The sequence below is a fragment of the Silene latifolia genome, chromosome 9 (genome assembly GCF_048544455.1).
Source record: "Silene latifolia isolate original U9 population chromosome 9, ASM4854445v1, whole genome shotgun sequence".
NCBI classification, from domain to species: domain Eukaryota; kingdom Viridiplantae; phylum Streptophyta; class Magnoliopsida; order Caryophyllales; family Caryophyllaceae; genus Silene; species Silene latifolia.
This window is the reverse complement of record NC_133534.1, coordinates 203,389,362-203,408,261: the sequence shown is the minus strand read 5'-3', so window position 1 is coordinate 203,408,261 and position 18,900 is coordinate 203,389,362. Positions and strand designations below refer to the sequence as shown.

Genomic DNA, 18,900 nt, shown 5'->3' with positions numbered 1-18,900 from the left:
TATTTCAACCCTTCAACCCTTGAGTCACACGAAATACCTTTAGCGTTAAAACGGTTCCTTTGTCAAAGGTTTCTAGAACAAAAATACTTCAAAGAGATTTTTTGTGTTTTTGCTTTATAATTACCAAAACTTATTCTCCAAATAAGCATATATAGTTATGTTAATAATGAACAAGGATGTTGATTTCGTACCAAAATCAGCGAATAAACGTAAACAACCGCTAATAACACACAAAACCACGCACATATGAGTAGGCAGCCCCAATTGGGAACCCAGCCCCGGTCGTGGTCGTAGACATTTACTTCTCTTCATTTGTTACGATTTCACACAACAGCTGCGGTCGGGTCCAGGCAACCTCGATCGAGGTCGTAGCAAGCTACTCGGAAGCATTTTCATTTTCATTTGTTTACGAACCCATCTAAGTATTAGGCCCTGTTCTTTTGGACTTAAAGTTGCTGAACTTAACTTAATTTTTCTGAACTTAACTTAATTTTGCTGAATTTAACTTATTTTTGCTGAACTTTTATGAACTTAATTTTTCTGAACTTAATTTTGCTGAACTTTTCTGAACTTAATTTTGCTGAACTTAATTTTGCTAAACTTTGCTGAACTTAACTTATAATAGCTTAACTTTTCTAAATTAAAATAATCTTACTTAAATTAACTTAATTTAATTTCACTTACTACTACTACTACTACTAATAATAATAATAATAATAATAATAATAATAATAATAATAATAATAATAATAATAATAATAATAATAATAATAATAATAATAATAATAATAATAATAATAATAATAATAATAATAATTCCCTTCAAAATAATAATAATAATAATATTTAATAATAATAATAATAATAATAATAATAATAATAATAATAATAATAATAAAGAAATATAACTAAAAACACAAATAAAGATTATAAAATACTTTATTTATATAAGTTAATATTTTCGTACACATTACCTAATACATAAAAATAAAAAGTAAATCACATTACTTTTTTTTTTCTTTCTAATCATCTAGTTCCATATTATCATCTTCCTCGTCACTTTCTTCATCTTCATTTGAGCTCACCCCGTCAAATTCATTGCCTCGCCAAATATTCTTGACTATGTTATTTCGCACCTTGTACATAGCTTTTTTCAGCTTCTTATCAAACATGCCTAAATCTTTTGTCCCTAGAACGTTCTCATGTTGTATAACAGGTATCCCATGAGTGTGCATCCGTATATAATTATGAAGTGTGAAATTAGAAACAATAATGGACATTTGATACTTAGGTGACATTTGAGGCAGAACTTTTAACACCTTCCACCTTTTTTTCAATTGACCAAATGTCATTTCAACTTTCATTCTCAATGATGAACGTCGGTAATTAAAATGCTCTAACTTCGGGGGATAGGTAAGAATTCGCTTTAAATAAATGTTTTTTTTTTGAAAAAATTATATAGAATAATAATTAATCTCGGATTGTTTATACAACCGATTTGAACGAAAATTGTATCTATTTTTTAAAACTCGTCAATATTATGAAACTTATTATTCTGCTTAACTTTTCTGAACTTAATTTTCTTTGAACTTAATTTTCTTTGAACTTTTCAACTTAATTTTCTTTGAACTTAACTTAATTTTGCTGAACTTTTCTGAACTTAACTTAATTTTGCTGAACTTAACTTATAGAGAGTGACTTTAAGTCCAAAAGAACAGAGCCTTACTGTCCAGCTTAACCCGGAAGGTCCAACCCCGACAGGGGACGTAAATAAGCATGTTTTGCACTTAAAATAGTACTTGAACACATGACAAATATTGTTAATCACAACTCACAAGGTTATCCACTATAACTCATGAACTTGATAATCCGATTATATGAGTGTGTATTGTATTCTCTACCCCCTTACTCACATTATATCAATCACAATCTCATACCGATTTGGGTTTGAAACCCCAAAACGCGTAGAGTCTAATGAGTTATTTAGCAACAAGTCAAAGATTTGTATTCGCCCAACGAGTTGAAATATCTGGTGATCCATTACAGCCCGCCAAAGAAGACTGGCAATAATAATAGTCAATTCTTGAATGCTAAGCGAATATTCAATGATGTTTGGTTACACCTAATAAAATCAATCATCAGACTTTTCATAATGCAGTGGTTATGCATAAATAATGCTACTCACGTTCTGTTTTTAATAAACACAGTAGGAGCCTATAAATCATTGGATCTACAAACATTGGTTTCAAAAACAATTGCTAAAGCAGAAACAACATGTCTCCGGCAATGCTATTTCTCTTCGCTCTCTCCTTCCCATTTCATATCCATTTTATCACGGCTTCCGACCCCGACCCTGTCCAAGATTTCTGCGTAGGACCTGGACCTGGTTGCAAGACCCACGTAACCGTGGAAGATTTCGTATTCTCAGGCATTAAGCTGCCAGGAAATTTCTCGCATACTGAGACGGGTTTCTCTTCAATACCCGTCAACGTCAACTCCTTCCCAGGACTGAACACACTTGGCATGTCAATGGTAAGAGCCGACTTTGACGTGGGTGGTGTAAACGTCCCACATTACCACCCTAGAGCGACCGAGATGGGGTACGTGCTAGAGGGAACATTTTACGCGGGAATTGTTGATACTCAAGGTAATCTGTTTGCAAAAATAATTAAGAAAGGTGAGGTGATGGTGTTTCCAAGGGGTATGTTGCATTTTCAGATGAATATAGGTGACTCTCCTGGTACCATTCTAGGGAGTTTAGACAGCCAAAACCCTGGCGTCATGAAAATTCCATCCTCCATTTTCGGCACCGACATTAAAGAAGAGCTTCTACAGAAAGCATTCCATATGAGTTCTAAAGAGATTCGCTCCATTAAGAAGAGGTTTAAATCAACCTAAGCAGCTTCTTCATTTTATTTATGTCATCATCATGATATAATTATTATTATTATTATTATTATTTTTTCTTTTGGATTGTCTTGTGTACAAACCACCTGATTCAATTTGTCTGCAATTCATGGAAATAAATCTTGGTTTTATTTGTTCTTGATCACAGATTTGATTTTTTATGGTCATCTCATCAGTTACTTAATTTGGTCAAAGTAGCTTATTTGATCAAAATTTCAGGCAACAAATAGCTTATTTAACCAAATAAGCTACCTGAAATAAAATATTATTTAGAATAACATTTGAGATTTCAGGTAGCTATTTTGAATTGATTTTCCATTTTTACCTCTTAAATTTATACTATTAAATAATTATTAATTATCATATTCTTTTACGTCATTTCATCAAAATCAGTTACCTTTTAGTTAGTTTGTCAAACACTTTTTTATACTCCGTATAATCAGCTACCTTATCAATTCTTAATTTTCAGCTACCTAATCAGTTACCTTTTCCGGTTTCAGTTAACTTTTCAATTTTCAGCTAATTTTAACAAACGAAGCTTTATATTGTTCACGTTTGGCTTTAGTAGGCAACATTGATTAAAACCAAACTTGAAAAAGGTTGATAACTGGAGAGATTAATAGTGAAAGTGGCTATCATCATGCGAGTTAGTCTTCCTTAAGACGGGGGTATCGGTCTTAATAATAAAACGAGTTAAATATCATCTCATATGGGCATATAAGACAAATCTTTTGATTTTCTCAATGTATTCTGCTTTTGTCTTATTTCTCCCACATGGTCATATTTGACCCGTCTTAAATGAGAATTCGTGATCATCATAACCATAATTTATCTTTATTTTGTATCCCCTAATCTAGTAATCTTGGAGTAGAAGAATGCCTCAATTGCATATGACATAACTCATAAGTGGTGGCTATCATCATAACCAAGTTGATGATTATGTTTTTCTTTCTTATCTAGAGTAAATTTCTCACTCCGCAAAGCTGGATGCTTAAGAAAAGCATTTAAAACAACATTGCATAACCATTGTCCTGAACACAAGTCCACAAGTACTGAAAGTCTATATTATATCTAGAATTTAGAGGATTAGAAAACACTAAAGTTGACTTACTCTAGGCCATCATTCATGATCATTCACCATACACTACTAAACGATCACGTTTAGCATTTCATTCCAAGTGTCGGGAACACCAGGGAGGCACCAGTGACTACAGTCGGAACCATGTTTTTGAATATGTTGCCTCGTTTCCTGGGCTAGATCCCGGTTGTACACAGATGGATGACCGTCTCTTCGAAGAGCAGATATGTTAGTAATGTCCTGAAGGTATACAGGAAATCTCATATTTCTCAGAATCCCTTTGAGCACAAGCATTGGCTCTGTAATATGTGGACGGGTGAAGTACAACAAGGGCTCCCTCTGGTTATAGCATTTCCACCCATTTTCCCTGACATACAATAATCCTTCACTGAATAATTAAGATGATCATTTCCGTTACTGTATTGCCTATTTAGTAAAATGGACACTGTTTGACATTGCCTATCATACTGTATTGTTATTTAGTAAAACGGACACAATGATCACCGGATCCTCCAGTGAAGTCATGTCTGATCTATAATGGCAATGAAGTACTGAAGTAGGCTAGAAGTTGCTCTCAAATGACTCCTAAATAAGTGAAAACGAGTGACCATCTAACTAATCAAAAAGGAGGTTAATGATTGATTTTAGTGATATAATTATTGTCTTGTTATTGCTTTGGGCATTATTGACATAAATTAGGTATATGAATCTTGGTGAATGCTTGAATTAATTACCTGTTGTGCCTAGGGGACATGCTCCGAAAGATGACTTGGGTTTTTCGAGGATCAAGGTTTGAATCCACCCATTTAGCCCAAGTCGCTAGTCCTTTTTCATAAGCAACCATTGGATTCAAATTGCTGATGATTGTGTCTCCTTCCATGAAATAATCCCACCTAGATTCAGTTCAGATAAAAGAAATGGTTACATTAGTAGCTCTAGCCATAAGGAGAAATAATCGAAAACAGATAATGCAAGGGTCTCTTACGATGTTGTATTGAGAGAGTGGGTCCACCAATGAGCTGAATCAAAGACAAGTACATCGACTCCTCTCCAACTTCGTGCATTGTCTTGAATCTTATCAAGATGTAAAACCCGCTTATTTTGAGGTCCCCTTTTTAGTTCGACTAGTAGAGGAGCCCAACAAAACTCAATAGATGTCTCGAAATCCTGAAAGGTTTACTTATGTTAGTGAAGACAACCAGTGATCAAGAAGCACTTTAAGCACTTTGTATAATCAAGATCAGTATTACCAGAGCATGGAAGGACATTGTAGGACCATTGTAAGTGACGGTTTTCCGAGCAGTAGGAATGACTCCTTGGATAAGGCAGACAAGGGATTCCCATTGGTTTCTCATTATAGAATCTCCGACTAACATTATTCTTTTGTTCCTCATCTTTCCCAGGAAATGGAGTGCATCAAATCTTATACATATACCAGTACATAACAAAAACCACATGGGATTACAAGACAGATTATATCCATGATAAAATTTTAAGTAAACACGGTATATCACGTCAATGTATGTACACCATGGTCGTAAGACAAAAATTTTAAGTAACTAATATGGTTTTTACTTTTGAGCTCTTGTCAAAGCGTATGCGACCAAAACCGTACCGACAGTATCATCGATAAAGTTATAAAGATAACTAGTTTAGTCAAGATTAGGAATGGTATGAATGTTATGCCACTTTAATCTCACAACTCAATCATACAGACCTACCACAAGTGTCACATTTAATAATAACTACCACATGATTAGGTTCTTTTAAAAGTCAAAATAATCGTAATAAAAAAAATATAAGATTCTTTGAACAATGTGTTTGATGATGATGATATCGTATATTTCAAGTTAGTCAAGATGATACAGTATGTTTGATTATGATTTTCTCTAATCTCTATTAGTTGAGTGTTTACTACACAGGGGTAAAAATCTCATTTACTCGGGCAATAAAAAGAAAAAGTTTTTTTAACATATACGGAGTATCTCAGTGTTTTTGAGATAGTCAAGTGTTGCATCATTCCTATAGGCAAGTGTTATATATGTTCTGAGATATATGTTCTGTGTCGTGTTAGCCGCGACTTGCATTGAATGCTGCATACGATAGTCAAGTGTTGCATCTAGGATATTAAAACCCACAATTTCGTTTAAAATGTCTACTAACAATGTCTTACTACTCCCTCCATATCAGACCAATGGTAACATTGACCGTTTTGCCACTATTCATGGTCGTAGAGAATTTTCAATATTATTCTTAATCTATAAGACAAAATATAGTCATGTGAGATCTTGTTTGATTTATCGTTATAAATGCTATAAGAATATCAATTTTTTGCAAAACGTGTCTCGACAAATGTGAAAAAGTCAATGTTACCATTAGTGTGGTATGGAGGGGGTATTTAACTAATCTAAACATTCATGTTTAGATTAGTTAAATGGTAAGACATTCCGAGTTCCGACTACCACCCCGTGTCTCCGTGTAATGGCAGAACAACGGACTGCTCTTGCGTGACTATTTTGATCTCACAATTGTAAGCCTACTCAAATTCTTATTTAAAATGGATATATTTGAATTAAAAATTTAGAAGGGATCATCTATTGATGATGAGACAAAAACAGAATGATTAAAGACTAATAGCAAAAAAACTGCCGATTTTAACTTTTTAACACCAATATAACCATCCTAAGACAGACCAAGTGTTACCGGTTAAAATTTGATCATTACTCTTTCATGTGGATGGAATATTCAAATATGTACATAATTTCGCATTTTACTTATCCCGTTTCAACTCCCCTATATCCCGTCAGAAGACGCTTTTCTTTTAGTTTAGGGAAAATGCACGTGGTGCTCTTGAAGTTTCGATTTTTGCCCGAAATACCCAATTTTATGTTCCGGAAATCTTTAAGAGGCTATAATTCGTGTCTACGAGTTCAGAAAATGATAATTTTTTTTTTCAAATCGATTATCTTTTCGAGAATTACGATTTGAAAAAAAAAAATTATCGTATTTGGATCCCGTGGCTAGGAGTTTTTGTACGTCAAAGTTTTTTTTAATGAACAAATTTTGAGTGACCATATCTCTCGCTCACGAATTCCAAACTCGACAAATTTTTTTTTCAAGTCGTAGTTCTCGAAATGATAATCAATTTGAAAAAAAAAATCGTCACTTTCTGAGTTCGTAAACACGAGTTATAGACTCTTAAAGTTCTCTAGATAAAAAAATTGGGTATTTCGGGCAAAACATCAAAGTTGAAAAGCACCGCGTGCATTTTCCCTTTAGTTTATTAGAAAAAGGCATGTTATGTACTCCATAAGTTCTGAAAAATAGTTCTACCTTCCATTAAACAGATTATTTAGGTTTGATAAGTGTAAAAATCAGTAAAATAAAAGAAAAAAAAAAAGATAAAAACTGTTAAATGGAAGGGGAGAAAATAAAAGAACAATTACATTAATAGCCGGAGCCAAGATTTACGGTTAAAGAGGGCGATGAATTTCAGTAGGGATTCCTAAGGGAAATTTTTTTAAAAATTCGAAAATTTAACAAAGATTTTCGAGTTTTTCATTTCTGAGGGGGGGCAAGCGGCGTCCGCCCGTGTTAGTCCCCCGCTCCATAACTGAATTAGATAGTATAAATGTAGATAACTTAGGGAAAAAATGAAAAGGTACCTAGGAATAGAACAGGCAAAAGGTTGCCACCTCCATTTCTCAAAGTCAGAATCAGGACGTCCATTTTTAAGGCAAGTAACAGCAGTGCTTAAATAGGGGCAGCTTGAATCATAAAGAGGATATGATTTATCGAACACCCATTTGCCCGTTGTCAAGTCACATGAGGTGCCCATTCCCCGATTCTGTCTTTTTACCATATTACCTTCATCTTCTTCTTCATTATTATTAAGCCATGTTTCTACTTCTTCAACACCATCAAATATTTCTGATGTTGAACCACCATTAATGAAGCTCACTAACACTATCAACACAAAATGTAGTACAAATTTTGGTGTCTTTTCCATTTTTTCACTTTTCATTTAAGAGTAATAGTAATAATTCGAGTTGCTAAGTGTTGTTTTTTTCTACTCTCTGTCTGACTGTCTGTGTCTGTCAATCTTGCCATTTATTGCGGTGGAATTGAATCCCCCACTTCCCTTTTTCCCATTTTAGACTTGAGTGCTTTTCAATTTCACTTTATACTTTACTCCGTATTTGTTTAAATTTAGCTAGCAATCCGTTTTTAAAATAATACTGTTAAAGATTACGATTAAGTGAAAGTTGTGTGTTTTCTCATTCATCGAGTACGATATTTATATAACGTAATACGGTGTGTATACATTAAATGCACCAAATACATTTGCCATATTTACTATAGTAAATGTAGACTTCTAGGAGGACGGTGGAGTAAATCCCGGAGGTGAGATTTTCACCTTGACTTTGTGTTTACAACACTCCCCCTTGGAAATTTCACCTTATAATTACTTGGATTGTACTATATACTTTGAAGGGCACTACCTCATTAAAAACCTTGTCAGTAAAAACCCAATGAGATAAAACCTGACTAAGGGAAAAAGAGTGTAGTGCATATAGTACTCCCCCTGAATTCAACACATATCCTTGAGCCGTCTCATTCCGATCTTGCGAACTAGTTCTTGGAATTGCTTTGATGGTAGTGACTTTGTGAACAAGTCTGCAAGGTTCTCGCTTGACCTAACTTGTTGGATGTCAATTGTCCCTTGTTCTTGAAGATCATGTGTGAAGAAGAATTTTGGAGCTATATGCTTAGTTCTATCTCCTTTGATATAGTTTTCCTTTACTTGATCAATACACGCCGTATTATCCTCGTATATTATTGTCGGATGATCACTTGTCTTGATATCGCATTCCTTTTAAATGTACTGTATCATAGATCTCAACCATACACATTCTCTTGAAGCTTCGTACAATGCAATTAATTCTGCATGATTTGATGATGTGGCATTCAAAGTTTGCTTTGTTGACTTCCAGGATATGGGTGTACCGCCATATGTAAATACATATCCTGTCTGAGATTTTGCCTTTTGTGGGTCTGACAAGTATCCAGCATCTGCATATCCAATCAACGTAGCATCTTTCTTCCTAGGATAAAATCATCCTAAATCTTGGGTTCCTTGAAGGTACCTTAACAAGTGTTTAACTCCATTCCAATGTCTTTTAGTTGGTGATGCACTAAACATTGCTAGTAAGTTAACCGAAAATGTTATATCTGGTCGAGTATTATTTGCCAAATACATTAATGCACCTATTGCACTAAGATATGGTACTTCTGGTCCTAGGATATCTTCGTTGGCTTCTCTTGACCTAAATTCGTCCTTTTCAACACTAAGAGAGCGAACAACCATTGGAGAGCTAAGTGGATGTGATCTAGTCATTCCAAATCTTTGTATGACTCTTTGGGTGTAATTTTCTTGGTGAATAAGAACTCCATTCTTAAGATGCTCGATTTGTAGTCTAAGACAGAATTTTGTTCGTCCGAGATCTTTCATCTCGAACTCTTTCATTAGATATTTTGCCGTGACTTCAAGCTCGGCTGGAGTTCCAATGATGTTTAAATCATCGACACACACCGCAATTATTGTGAATCCATTACATGTTTTCTAATAAAAACGCATGGACTAATGGGATCATTTTTGTAACCTTCTTTCACAAGATATTCTTTAAGACGATTATACCACATTCGCCCTGACTGCTTTAATCCATATAAAGACTTTTGTAGTTTGATACAAAACATCTCCCGAGGTAGTTTAGAGTTGTAATCGTTGGGCATTTTCACTCCATCTGGGATTTTCATGTATATATCAGTGTCAAGTGACCCATATAAATATGCAGTCACGACATCCATAAGGCGCATGTATAATCCCTTTGATACTGCAAGGCTAGTTAGGAATCTAAGAGTTGTTGCATCAACTACAGGAGAATATGTCTCATCATAATCAACTCCTGGCATTTGCGAGAATCCTTGTGCAACAAGTCTTGCTTTATATCTTACAATTTCATTTTTCTCATTTCGTTTCCTGATGAAGACCCATTTATGCCCTACCGGTTTTACATTCTTTGGTGTTTGTATTATCGGGCCAAAAACTTCTCTTTTCTCAAAAGACTTCAATTATGCTTTCATTGCTTCCTCCCATTTTGGCCAGTCGTGTCTTTGACGACACTCGTTAACAGATTTTGGCTCAATATCATTTTTGTCTGTCATGATTTCTGTTGCGATGGAGCATACAAATATTTCGTCGATATTGACTTCTACTCGGTTATATTCAATTCCCGTATGAACATAATTAATTGAGATTTCATGGTTGTAATCATTTACATTTTCCAAAGTTTGATCTCTCGGTAACTCTAGTAGTGTTTCTTCTTCACTATCTTTATCACCTGATATTTCCTTTTGTTTCTTAGATTTTCTAGGTTTGAGATCCTTTGAGCCCGGTAGTCTCCCACGTTTCCTACGTGCCATAGATTGTTCTGCTATTGACTTGTCAGAGTTTTCTATAGGAATGTCAATTCTGGCAGGCGCATTTGCTGCTGGAATATGAGACTTTGTGACCCCTTTTGAGTTTGTAAATGCATCAGGTAATTGATTAGCAACACTTTGCAAATGAATTATCTTTTGTACTTCTTGATTACAAGAACCATTTCTTGGATCAGGGTATAATAATGAGTCTGCATTTCATGTAATTTCTTTTGGTCGTTGGTCCACTTTCCTTTCTCCCCCTAAGACTGGGAATGTATGTTCGTCAAAATGACAATCGGCAAATCGTGCCGTGAAAAAATCTCCAGTCATAGGTTCAAGGTATTTAATAATACTTGGAGAAATGAATCCAACATATATACCCAGTCTTTGTTGTGGACCCATTTTAGTCCTTTGGGGTGGAGCAATCGGTACAAAAACAGAGCAACTAAATGTTCTTAAATGTGATATATTTGGTGGGTATCCCATTACCAGTTGTAAGGGGGAAAATTTATGATATGCAGTAGGCCTTAACCGGGTTAAGGTTTCTGCATGTAGAATAGCATGTCCTCATGCCGATGTTGGTAATTTTGATTTCATTAGTAGAGGTCTAGCTGTTTGCTGCAATCTTTTTATCATTGCCTCGGCCAGTCCATTTTGTGTATGGACGTGTGCTACTGGGTGTTCAACATCTATGCCAATCGACATACAATACTCATTAAATGCTTGAGAAGTAAACTCCCCCGCATTATCCAGACGAATTTTTTTAATATTTTGATCTGGAAATTGCGTTCGTAGTCTGATTATCTGAGCAAGTAATTTCGCAAGAGCAAAATTCCTTGTGGAAAGAAGCATTACAGATGACCATCTTGTAGATGCGTCAATTAGTACCATAAAATATCGAAATGGTCCACATTGTGGATTAATTGGACCACATATATCACCTTGAATCCTTTCAAGGAATCCAGGTGATTCATTCTTAATTTTGTCTGTCGAGGGTCTTGTAATAAATTTTCCCAGTGAACATGCACTGCAAGGAAAATCACTAGATTTTATTACCCTGACATTCTTTAAAGGGTGCCCCAGTAAACTTTCAATGATTTTTGCCATCATGCCAGGTCCTGGATGACCTAACCTATCATGCCCTATGTTACTCGGACACGGGGGAGAAGTATCGTATCCGATACGTATCGGAGTATCCGACACGTGATTTTGAATTTTGATAGATACGGACGGGGATACGGTCAAAGAAGTATCTTGACTATTTTATAGACACGGATACGACACGTCTTCTATATATATATATATATATATATATATATATATATATAGAGAGAGAGAGAGAGAGAGAGAGAGAGAAGAGATCAACTAAGGCCATTAGATATATTAAGTCCATAAGTCCTAATGTGGGCGGTTGGATCAATCAAATGAATGGCCAAGATTTCGCAGTCAAACCCCACTAAACTAATATTTTTGATTTACCTCTCTCCTCTTACCCACTAACCCATGCATGAGACACTGTTATGTCCATCAGTCCATGATCATTTCCCTCCTCATTTTCTAGACAATTCAAAACAACTTGCGGGTATTTTTCCCTCTATTTCCTGTCATTTCGTCTTCCCTTTCTTTCTTCACATTGCTGATAACTCCATTTTCATCACTACCAATTAACTCCATCCTAAGAAACGCCATTCTCATCACTACAAATTAATTCCAACTCGTCTGCAAACTCGCCTGTCTCCATTTTTTTATAAGGTATTTTTTCCATTCCTTATTTAGTGATTTGTAGTTTGTTTTTTGTTAATTATTGCCTTTGTTAAACTATCATAAAAAGAGTTCATTTGATTTTTCAATCTTCAATTATGGGTTTGCTGATGTTGAGTTGTTCAATTGTTAATTATGGTTGTGCAGATCAAATTCGAGGTCATTTGATAATTAACAATGGTTTTTGCCAAGAAAAATGCCAAGAAATCTTCCAAGAAATCTGAATCGAAGGTCAAAAATCTCGTGTTGTTGGTATAGCTCTTATAGAATGATGTGTAACTTCAATTAAATATCTGTATAACTCTAATCCCAATTGTTTGTCATCTACAGATGGATGTTGTAGAAAGTATTGACACGGGAGTTGATATCCAGGTTAAAAGTTTTGATTTTGATTTATACGTTACTGACACGTCTGTCGCGTACCTGTCAAAAATAAAACCAACTGGTTCCAACTAACTAATATAGCTAGGGAAGTCGGGTCGAATCCACAGAGAGGTAGGAACTTGTCTGCTAAACTAAGTTCGCCAAGGTAACCAATTTGGGGGTTTATAAATTGTAATTTCTAAACTAACAGAGTAAGGAAAAGAGAAATAAAAGGACGAGTTTAACAGATAAAAGAGAATAGCTAAGACAAGCGGTTCGCCATAATCATCTGGTCGAGTAATCTAGGTCTCAGATCAATGCAGTACGGTCTAAGGGGTAGCGAACGTCACCTTTCGGTCCTTAATTCACCCTAAAGCGTAAACAGTTTAACTTTCGCCCTCGCTGCAATACTCTATTGTTCGCTACTAGTCTCCCTCTTCCAACCTTTCGGTCCAGGTCAAGGTCCACTAAGAATAAGGGTCTAATTGCGTCGACTCAATTAGGCAATTACAATTATTTGTAGCATTTAAACAACAAAGACTGCAAACGCAATAATCTGGTAATTCGATTACTCTCCCTTCAAATCATGGGTCCCCTATAGTCTTAGCATAGGGAATTAGCTACTCATAGTCATCGGATTAACAATTACGATAACCAAACAATTAAAACTAAGCATGATGAATAATCTATTTGATTGAGCAATTATAAAGCAAGGAGAAAAAGGATTAAAGCAATAAATACGATGAAGAAATAAATTAAATTGATAATACCGAATTCCAGTAGCAAAGTAGAGAATAGAATTCCAAATAACAGTGACAAAAGTAACAGACGAAATGTACGTAGTAAAGGAGATAGGAGTAACGTAGTGTTCTCCTCAGTCTTATACTGCAAAATTGTCTTAAACCTAATCTATGGACTGATTACCAAAGCCCATAAAAGATTAGGCGGAAATAAACTAAAAGCACACGAAAACCCCTCGATCGAGTAAGATGATTACTCGATCGACGTCCAAGTCACTCGATCGAGCTAGCAAAATCCCTCGATCGAGCACTGCTTGCAGAACATCCTCGATCGACTCCTTAAGCTGGTCGATCGACCAGCCTTGAGTGTGTAAAGCATTCGATCGAGCACTAAAGCACTCGATCGAGCTATATAGGCGCATCAGGACTTGAATTTCTTCCTTAACTCAGCTCATACGTCCTCCAAGTGTAAGATTCCTAAACTCCGGCTCCTTATTTCCCATGAATGCATACAATTGGGACAATTAAGGCTCGATTTAGCTCTTCCTCGGTCAATTCCTGCAAATTACAGTAAACGGACCAAAGTAGAATATTCGGGGGTATTTGTAGCCAGATGCTACATAAAAAGTACAGAAATGCGTGTAAAAATGAGGTGAAAACCTTATATAAAAGACACGCATCAAATCTCCCCAAACCAAACCTTTGCTTGTCCCCAAGCAAATACGAATGCAACTAAGGGTGAACAATAGAACGGGACCAACGCATCAGCTACAAATCATCCACTAGAACCAATTTAATGCAACAAAATGACAAAGTGGCAACTGAAAAGTGCAAACGAGTTAAATTAATGTTTCAAGCTTACTGAACTGTCGACCTTGCAAGATTCAAAGATGTCGGACTCTCACGGGTCGCTCGTCACTCAAAATCAGGTACAAGGTGAGTATATATGTGAAAGATAGGAAAAAGCAAGATACTCACCTAACTCGACCTATAAGAACATGCATGCAGTTAACATGAATAAAGTCTCTACAACCGTACATATGCATTCCAACCATACTAATGACCAAGACACGTGCCGAGGACTTACATTTGGGTTAGTGAGGTAATGGGTAAGAAGGGGCTAAAATGAATTTGGATATGTGGGGTTAATAGCCAGGCTAGCAACAACGGATCCAAATATAGACTGCATCCCAACTTCGTACTCATAACAGCAAGATGAAACGGTGCAAAATTATGCACTAAACTCACCAAACACCAAAAAGTCGTCAACTCCCCATAAAATATAAATAAGGCATGGGAGTGTGAAACATTGTGCAATTCTCATTCTTTTTCATTCCTTTTTTTTTTCATTTTGAATTTTTCTGTCTTTTTTCTTTTTCGCTTTTCGCTTTCTTTCTTTTTTCGTTTTTTTTTTTTCACAATTCAATACATTTTTTTCTTTCTTTCCCTTCAATTCTTCCACCATCTTCTGAAATCAGATGAAATAACCATATTGCAATAACACATTCCAAGAACTACTCGTTACTAGCTCAGCTAGGGTAGGAAGTATTATAGAAAGTAGTTGATAGGACAAAAGGCAATTTGGCTATGTGAGGCTCATGGGTAGAATGAAATAAGGGGGACTGCCTCTCCTAACACGTGTCACCATCCACAGACCGAATGCATACAGGTATTAAGAAGACTAGACTCATGCTTATGCAAATTGATGTTACATGTCTTAAAGAGAGTACTACTCACATCCTAAATGAAACCGGTCATGAATGTCACCAGTTTAATAAGCTCTAACCTCAGAATGTATTGTAGCTTGCCGACATAGAGAATCAAGTCTATTCGTTCAGATAAGAGAGAAACAAAGACTCGTAGATTATGCACATAATCATGCCAGCTAAATGTCAAGAATATGCCAGGCTCAAGTAAAGATTCAAAGTAGCGTCAATGTTCAAACGTTCCGACTCAATTTAAACATGAAAATTTCGAAAATTTTTGAATTTTATGATTTTTTATATGATTTTTTTTTTTTGGAATTAATTAAAACAACAATGCATGCGGAAATAAATAAATTAAAACAAGCAAAAATGCAAGAAACATGCAGACACAGATATGGATGCATACCTCCCCAAACCAAACCGTACAATGCCCTCATTGTACCAAAAATAGGGAAAGAAATGCAAACTGAAAAGAAAAGGAGGAGTGGAGTCGGGAAACTTACAAAACGTCATATAGCGGGACCTCCCCAAACCGACCATGAACATGGGAGGTCAAAGAAAGTCAAAGAGTGGCTTGTAGACGTAACACAACAAACAGGTGGAGGTCATAATCGCCGATCGAGCGCTGGAATGCTCGATCGAGCAAACCAGTGTATTGGAAGGGCTCGATCGACTGACAACCCACTCGATCGAGTAAGCACGGTTATGGATCTGGTCGATCGAGGACATCATCCCTCGATCGAGTAGCAGCCGCGTCAGAGAGTGCTCGATCGAACACAAAAATCCTTCGATCGAGTACCTTAACCTGCAAAGGACGCATGAAAGCAAGGAAGGCACAAAAATTGTTCATAAAGCAGCGTCTAACGTTTAACGTAAAGCTAAAGAAAAACAAATAGTTCAACAAAAAGTACAAATAAAATTGTAGTAGTCCGGGCTGCCTCCCGGAGAGCGCTGGTTTATGAGGTCCCGCACGACCTTTCTGGCATCAATTTACTGGCGCGTCGAGCTCATCGAAGCGCAGGACTTCAACACGGTTGTCCGCTTCACTCGCCTCATGGTAGTGCTTCACATATTGGCCATTCACCTTGAATCTGTGACCCTCGGAATCTTCAAGCTCCACGGATCCGAATTTGGTAACAGCTGTCACCGTGTATGGACCAGTCCACCTGACTTGACTTGCCAGAAATTGATCTCAACCGGGCATTAAACAAAGAACACACTTTACGCCCCACATGAAATTCCCGAGGTAGGATTCTCTTGTCATGCCATCTCTTCGTCTTTTCCTTGTAAATGCGTGAGCTGTCATAGGCATTAAGCCTAAACTCCTCTAATTCATCAAGCTGCAAAAGACGATTCTGACCACACAATTTAGGATCATAATTAAGCTCACGGATTGCCCACCGGGCCTTACATTCCTCAACGGTAAGTGACACGATTTCCCATAAACTAACCTATAAGGTGATGCACCAATTGGTGTCTTAAAGGCAGTTCTATAAGCCCATAATGTGTCATCTAGCTTAAGACTCCAGTCTTTCCGTGATTTAGAAACTACTTTAGACAAGATCTCTTTCACTCGCGATTAGAGACCTCTGCGACCACTAGTTTGGGGATGATACCCCAAACCACGCCCGTGTTGGACACCAACTCTAGACAGTATGGAAGTGAGTTTCTTTTCCTTAAAATGCATCCCCCCATCACTAATGACGACCCTAGGGACACCAAAACGGGGGAATATGATCTTTTTTAACATTTTTATCACGGTCTTACCATCACAATGAGGTGAAGCAATTGCCTCAACCCATTTTGACACATAGTCTACTGACTACTAAAATGTACTGTTACCTTTTTTGGACGGAACGGTCCTTGGAAATCAATGCCCCGGACATCGAAAACCTCAACCTCTAGGATGCCGTTTTGTGGCATCTCATGTCTCTTCGAAATGTTCCCGATCGTTGGCATGCATCACAGGTGAAACAAAAGACTTGGCGTCGGCAAATAAAGAGGGCCAAGAAAAAAACCAGATCAAGTACCTTAGCCACGCTGCGCGATGGACCGTGGTGACCACCATATGAAGAGGAGTGACAGCCTTCCAGGACTATTTTGGTCTCCCACTGCGGAATACACCGTCTGTAGAGACCGTCTGCACATTCCTTAAACAAGTAAGGATCATCCCAGAAGTACTGCTTAGCGTTATAGAGAAAACGCTTCTTCTGCTGAGAAGAAAGGTCGGGCGGCAGCTTGCCACTGACAACGAAGTTAGCTATATCTGCATACCAGGGTTCCTGGTCAACAATAGACGATATAACAGCAATTAAAGCATCGTCAGGAAAAGAATCATCAATAGGTAGAGAATCTTCCCCTTCTTGTCGCATCGATCGCGACAAGTGATCGCCTACAACGTTCTCGGCCCCTTTCTTATCCTTGATCTGCAGGTCAAACTCCTGAAGAAGGAGTATCCATCTCAGTAGCCGCGGTTTAGCCTCCTTCTTAGCAAGGAGATGCCTCAAAGCTGCATGGTCAGTAAAGACAGTGACTTCTGACCCAACTAAATAAGTACGAAATTTCTCTAAGGCATAAACTACAGCTAATAGCTCCTTCTCAGTAGTAGTGTACTTCACTTGAGCCTCATCCAGAGTTCGGCTCGCATAGTAAATAGCATTCAAGGCTTTGTCTTTCCTCTGGCCTAGCACCGCTCCTAGTGCATAGTCACTCGCGTCGCACATGATCTCGAACGGCAAGTCCCAATTGGGGGGCTTTATGATCGGCGCAGAGACTAAGGCCTGCTTTAACCTGTTAAAAGCAGAAAGACAAGCATCAGTAAACACAAAAGGGGCATCTTTAAGCAACAGCTGTGTAAGTGGTTTAGCAATTTTGGAGAAATCCTTGATAAACCGGCGATAAAAGCCAGCGTGACCAAGGAAGCTCCTCACCCCCTTAACATTAACAGGAGGTGGTAATTGCTGGATCACTTCCACCTTTGCTTTGTCAACTTCTATTCCCCTATCAGAAACTAAGTGCCCTAGGACAACTCCCTCGTTGACCATAAAGTGGCACTTCTCCCGTTCAAAGACAAGGTTAACCTCAATACAAATACTGCAACACTTTCTCAAGGTTAGACAGACATCGGAAAAATCACTTCCATATACGCTAAAGTCATCCATAAAAACTTCCATGATAGACTCAATATACTCTGAAAATATCCCCATCATACACCTTTGGAAGGTGGCAGGGGCATTGCACAAACCAAAAGGCATTCTGCGATACGCAAAAACGCCCTTGGGACAGGTAAAATGTAGTCTTGGCTTGATCGTCGGTGGATAGGGATCGAAAGAACCACGAATACCCATCTAAATAGCGAGAAAAATTTATGAGAAGCTAACCTTTCTACCATTTGATCAATAAAAGGAAGGGGAAAGTGATCTTTCTTGGTGGCGGCATTCACTGTCTGTAGTCGTAGTCTATGCACATCCGCCAACCAACACACTACTCGGGTGGGTATTAATTCATTCTTCTCATTCTTAACTACAGTTGTCCCTCCTTTCTTCGGGACTACCTGTACTGGGCTTACCCATCTAGAATTACCTACAGAATAAATAATACCTGCATCCAGCAGCTTCATTACCTCAGCCATCACAACTTCCTGCATCTTCTGGTTCAGCCGACGCTGACCCTGCCTGCAAGGTTTGTGATCCTCCTCCAACTCTATCCTGTGCATACAAATATCGGGACTAATCCCCGTAATATCATCCAGTGAATAGCCCATTGCTTTCCTGTTTTTCTTAAGTACAGCTAACAAAGAAGTCAGCTGATCATCACTAAGTTTGGCACTAACAATGACTGGATATTGCTCTGTATCGTCTAGAAA

The 18,900-nt window shown here is 37.3% G+C and overlaps 2 protein-coding genes across 2 annotated transcripts; one reads left to right on the top strand and one right to left on the bottom strand.

Annotated features, from left to right (window-relative positions):
* Window positions 1-2,173: 2,173 nt before the first annotated feature.
* On the top strand, window positions 2,174-3,054 carry LOC141600370 (germin-like protein subfamily 3 member 2). Its single transcript, XM_074420595.1, has one exon. It carries the CDS (start codon window positions 2,275-2,277, stop codon window positions 2,896-2,898), a length of 624 nt encoding a protein of 207 aa, XP_074276696.1. The 5' UTR covers window positions 2,174-2,274; the 3' UTR covers window positions 2,899-3,054.
* Window positions 3,055-3,891: 837 nt separating this feature from the next.
* Window positions 3,892-8,100, bottom strand: LOC141600369 (protein trichome birefringence-like 36). Its single transcript, XM_074420594.1, has 5 exons — window positions 7,651-8,100; window positions 5,236-5,407; window positions 4,971-5,152; window positions 4,720-4,878; window positions 3,892-4,352 (listed from the first exon to the last, which is right to left on the bottom strand). Exons 1-5 carry the CDS (start codon window positions 8,007-8,009, stop codon window positions 4,055-4,057), a joined length of 1,170 nt encoding a protein of 389 aa, XP_074276695.1. The 5' UTR covers window positions 8,010-8,100; the 3' UTR covers window positions 3,892-4,054.
* Between the last annotated feature and the right edge of the window lie 10,800 nt (window positions 8,101-18,900).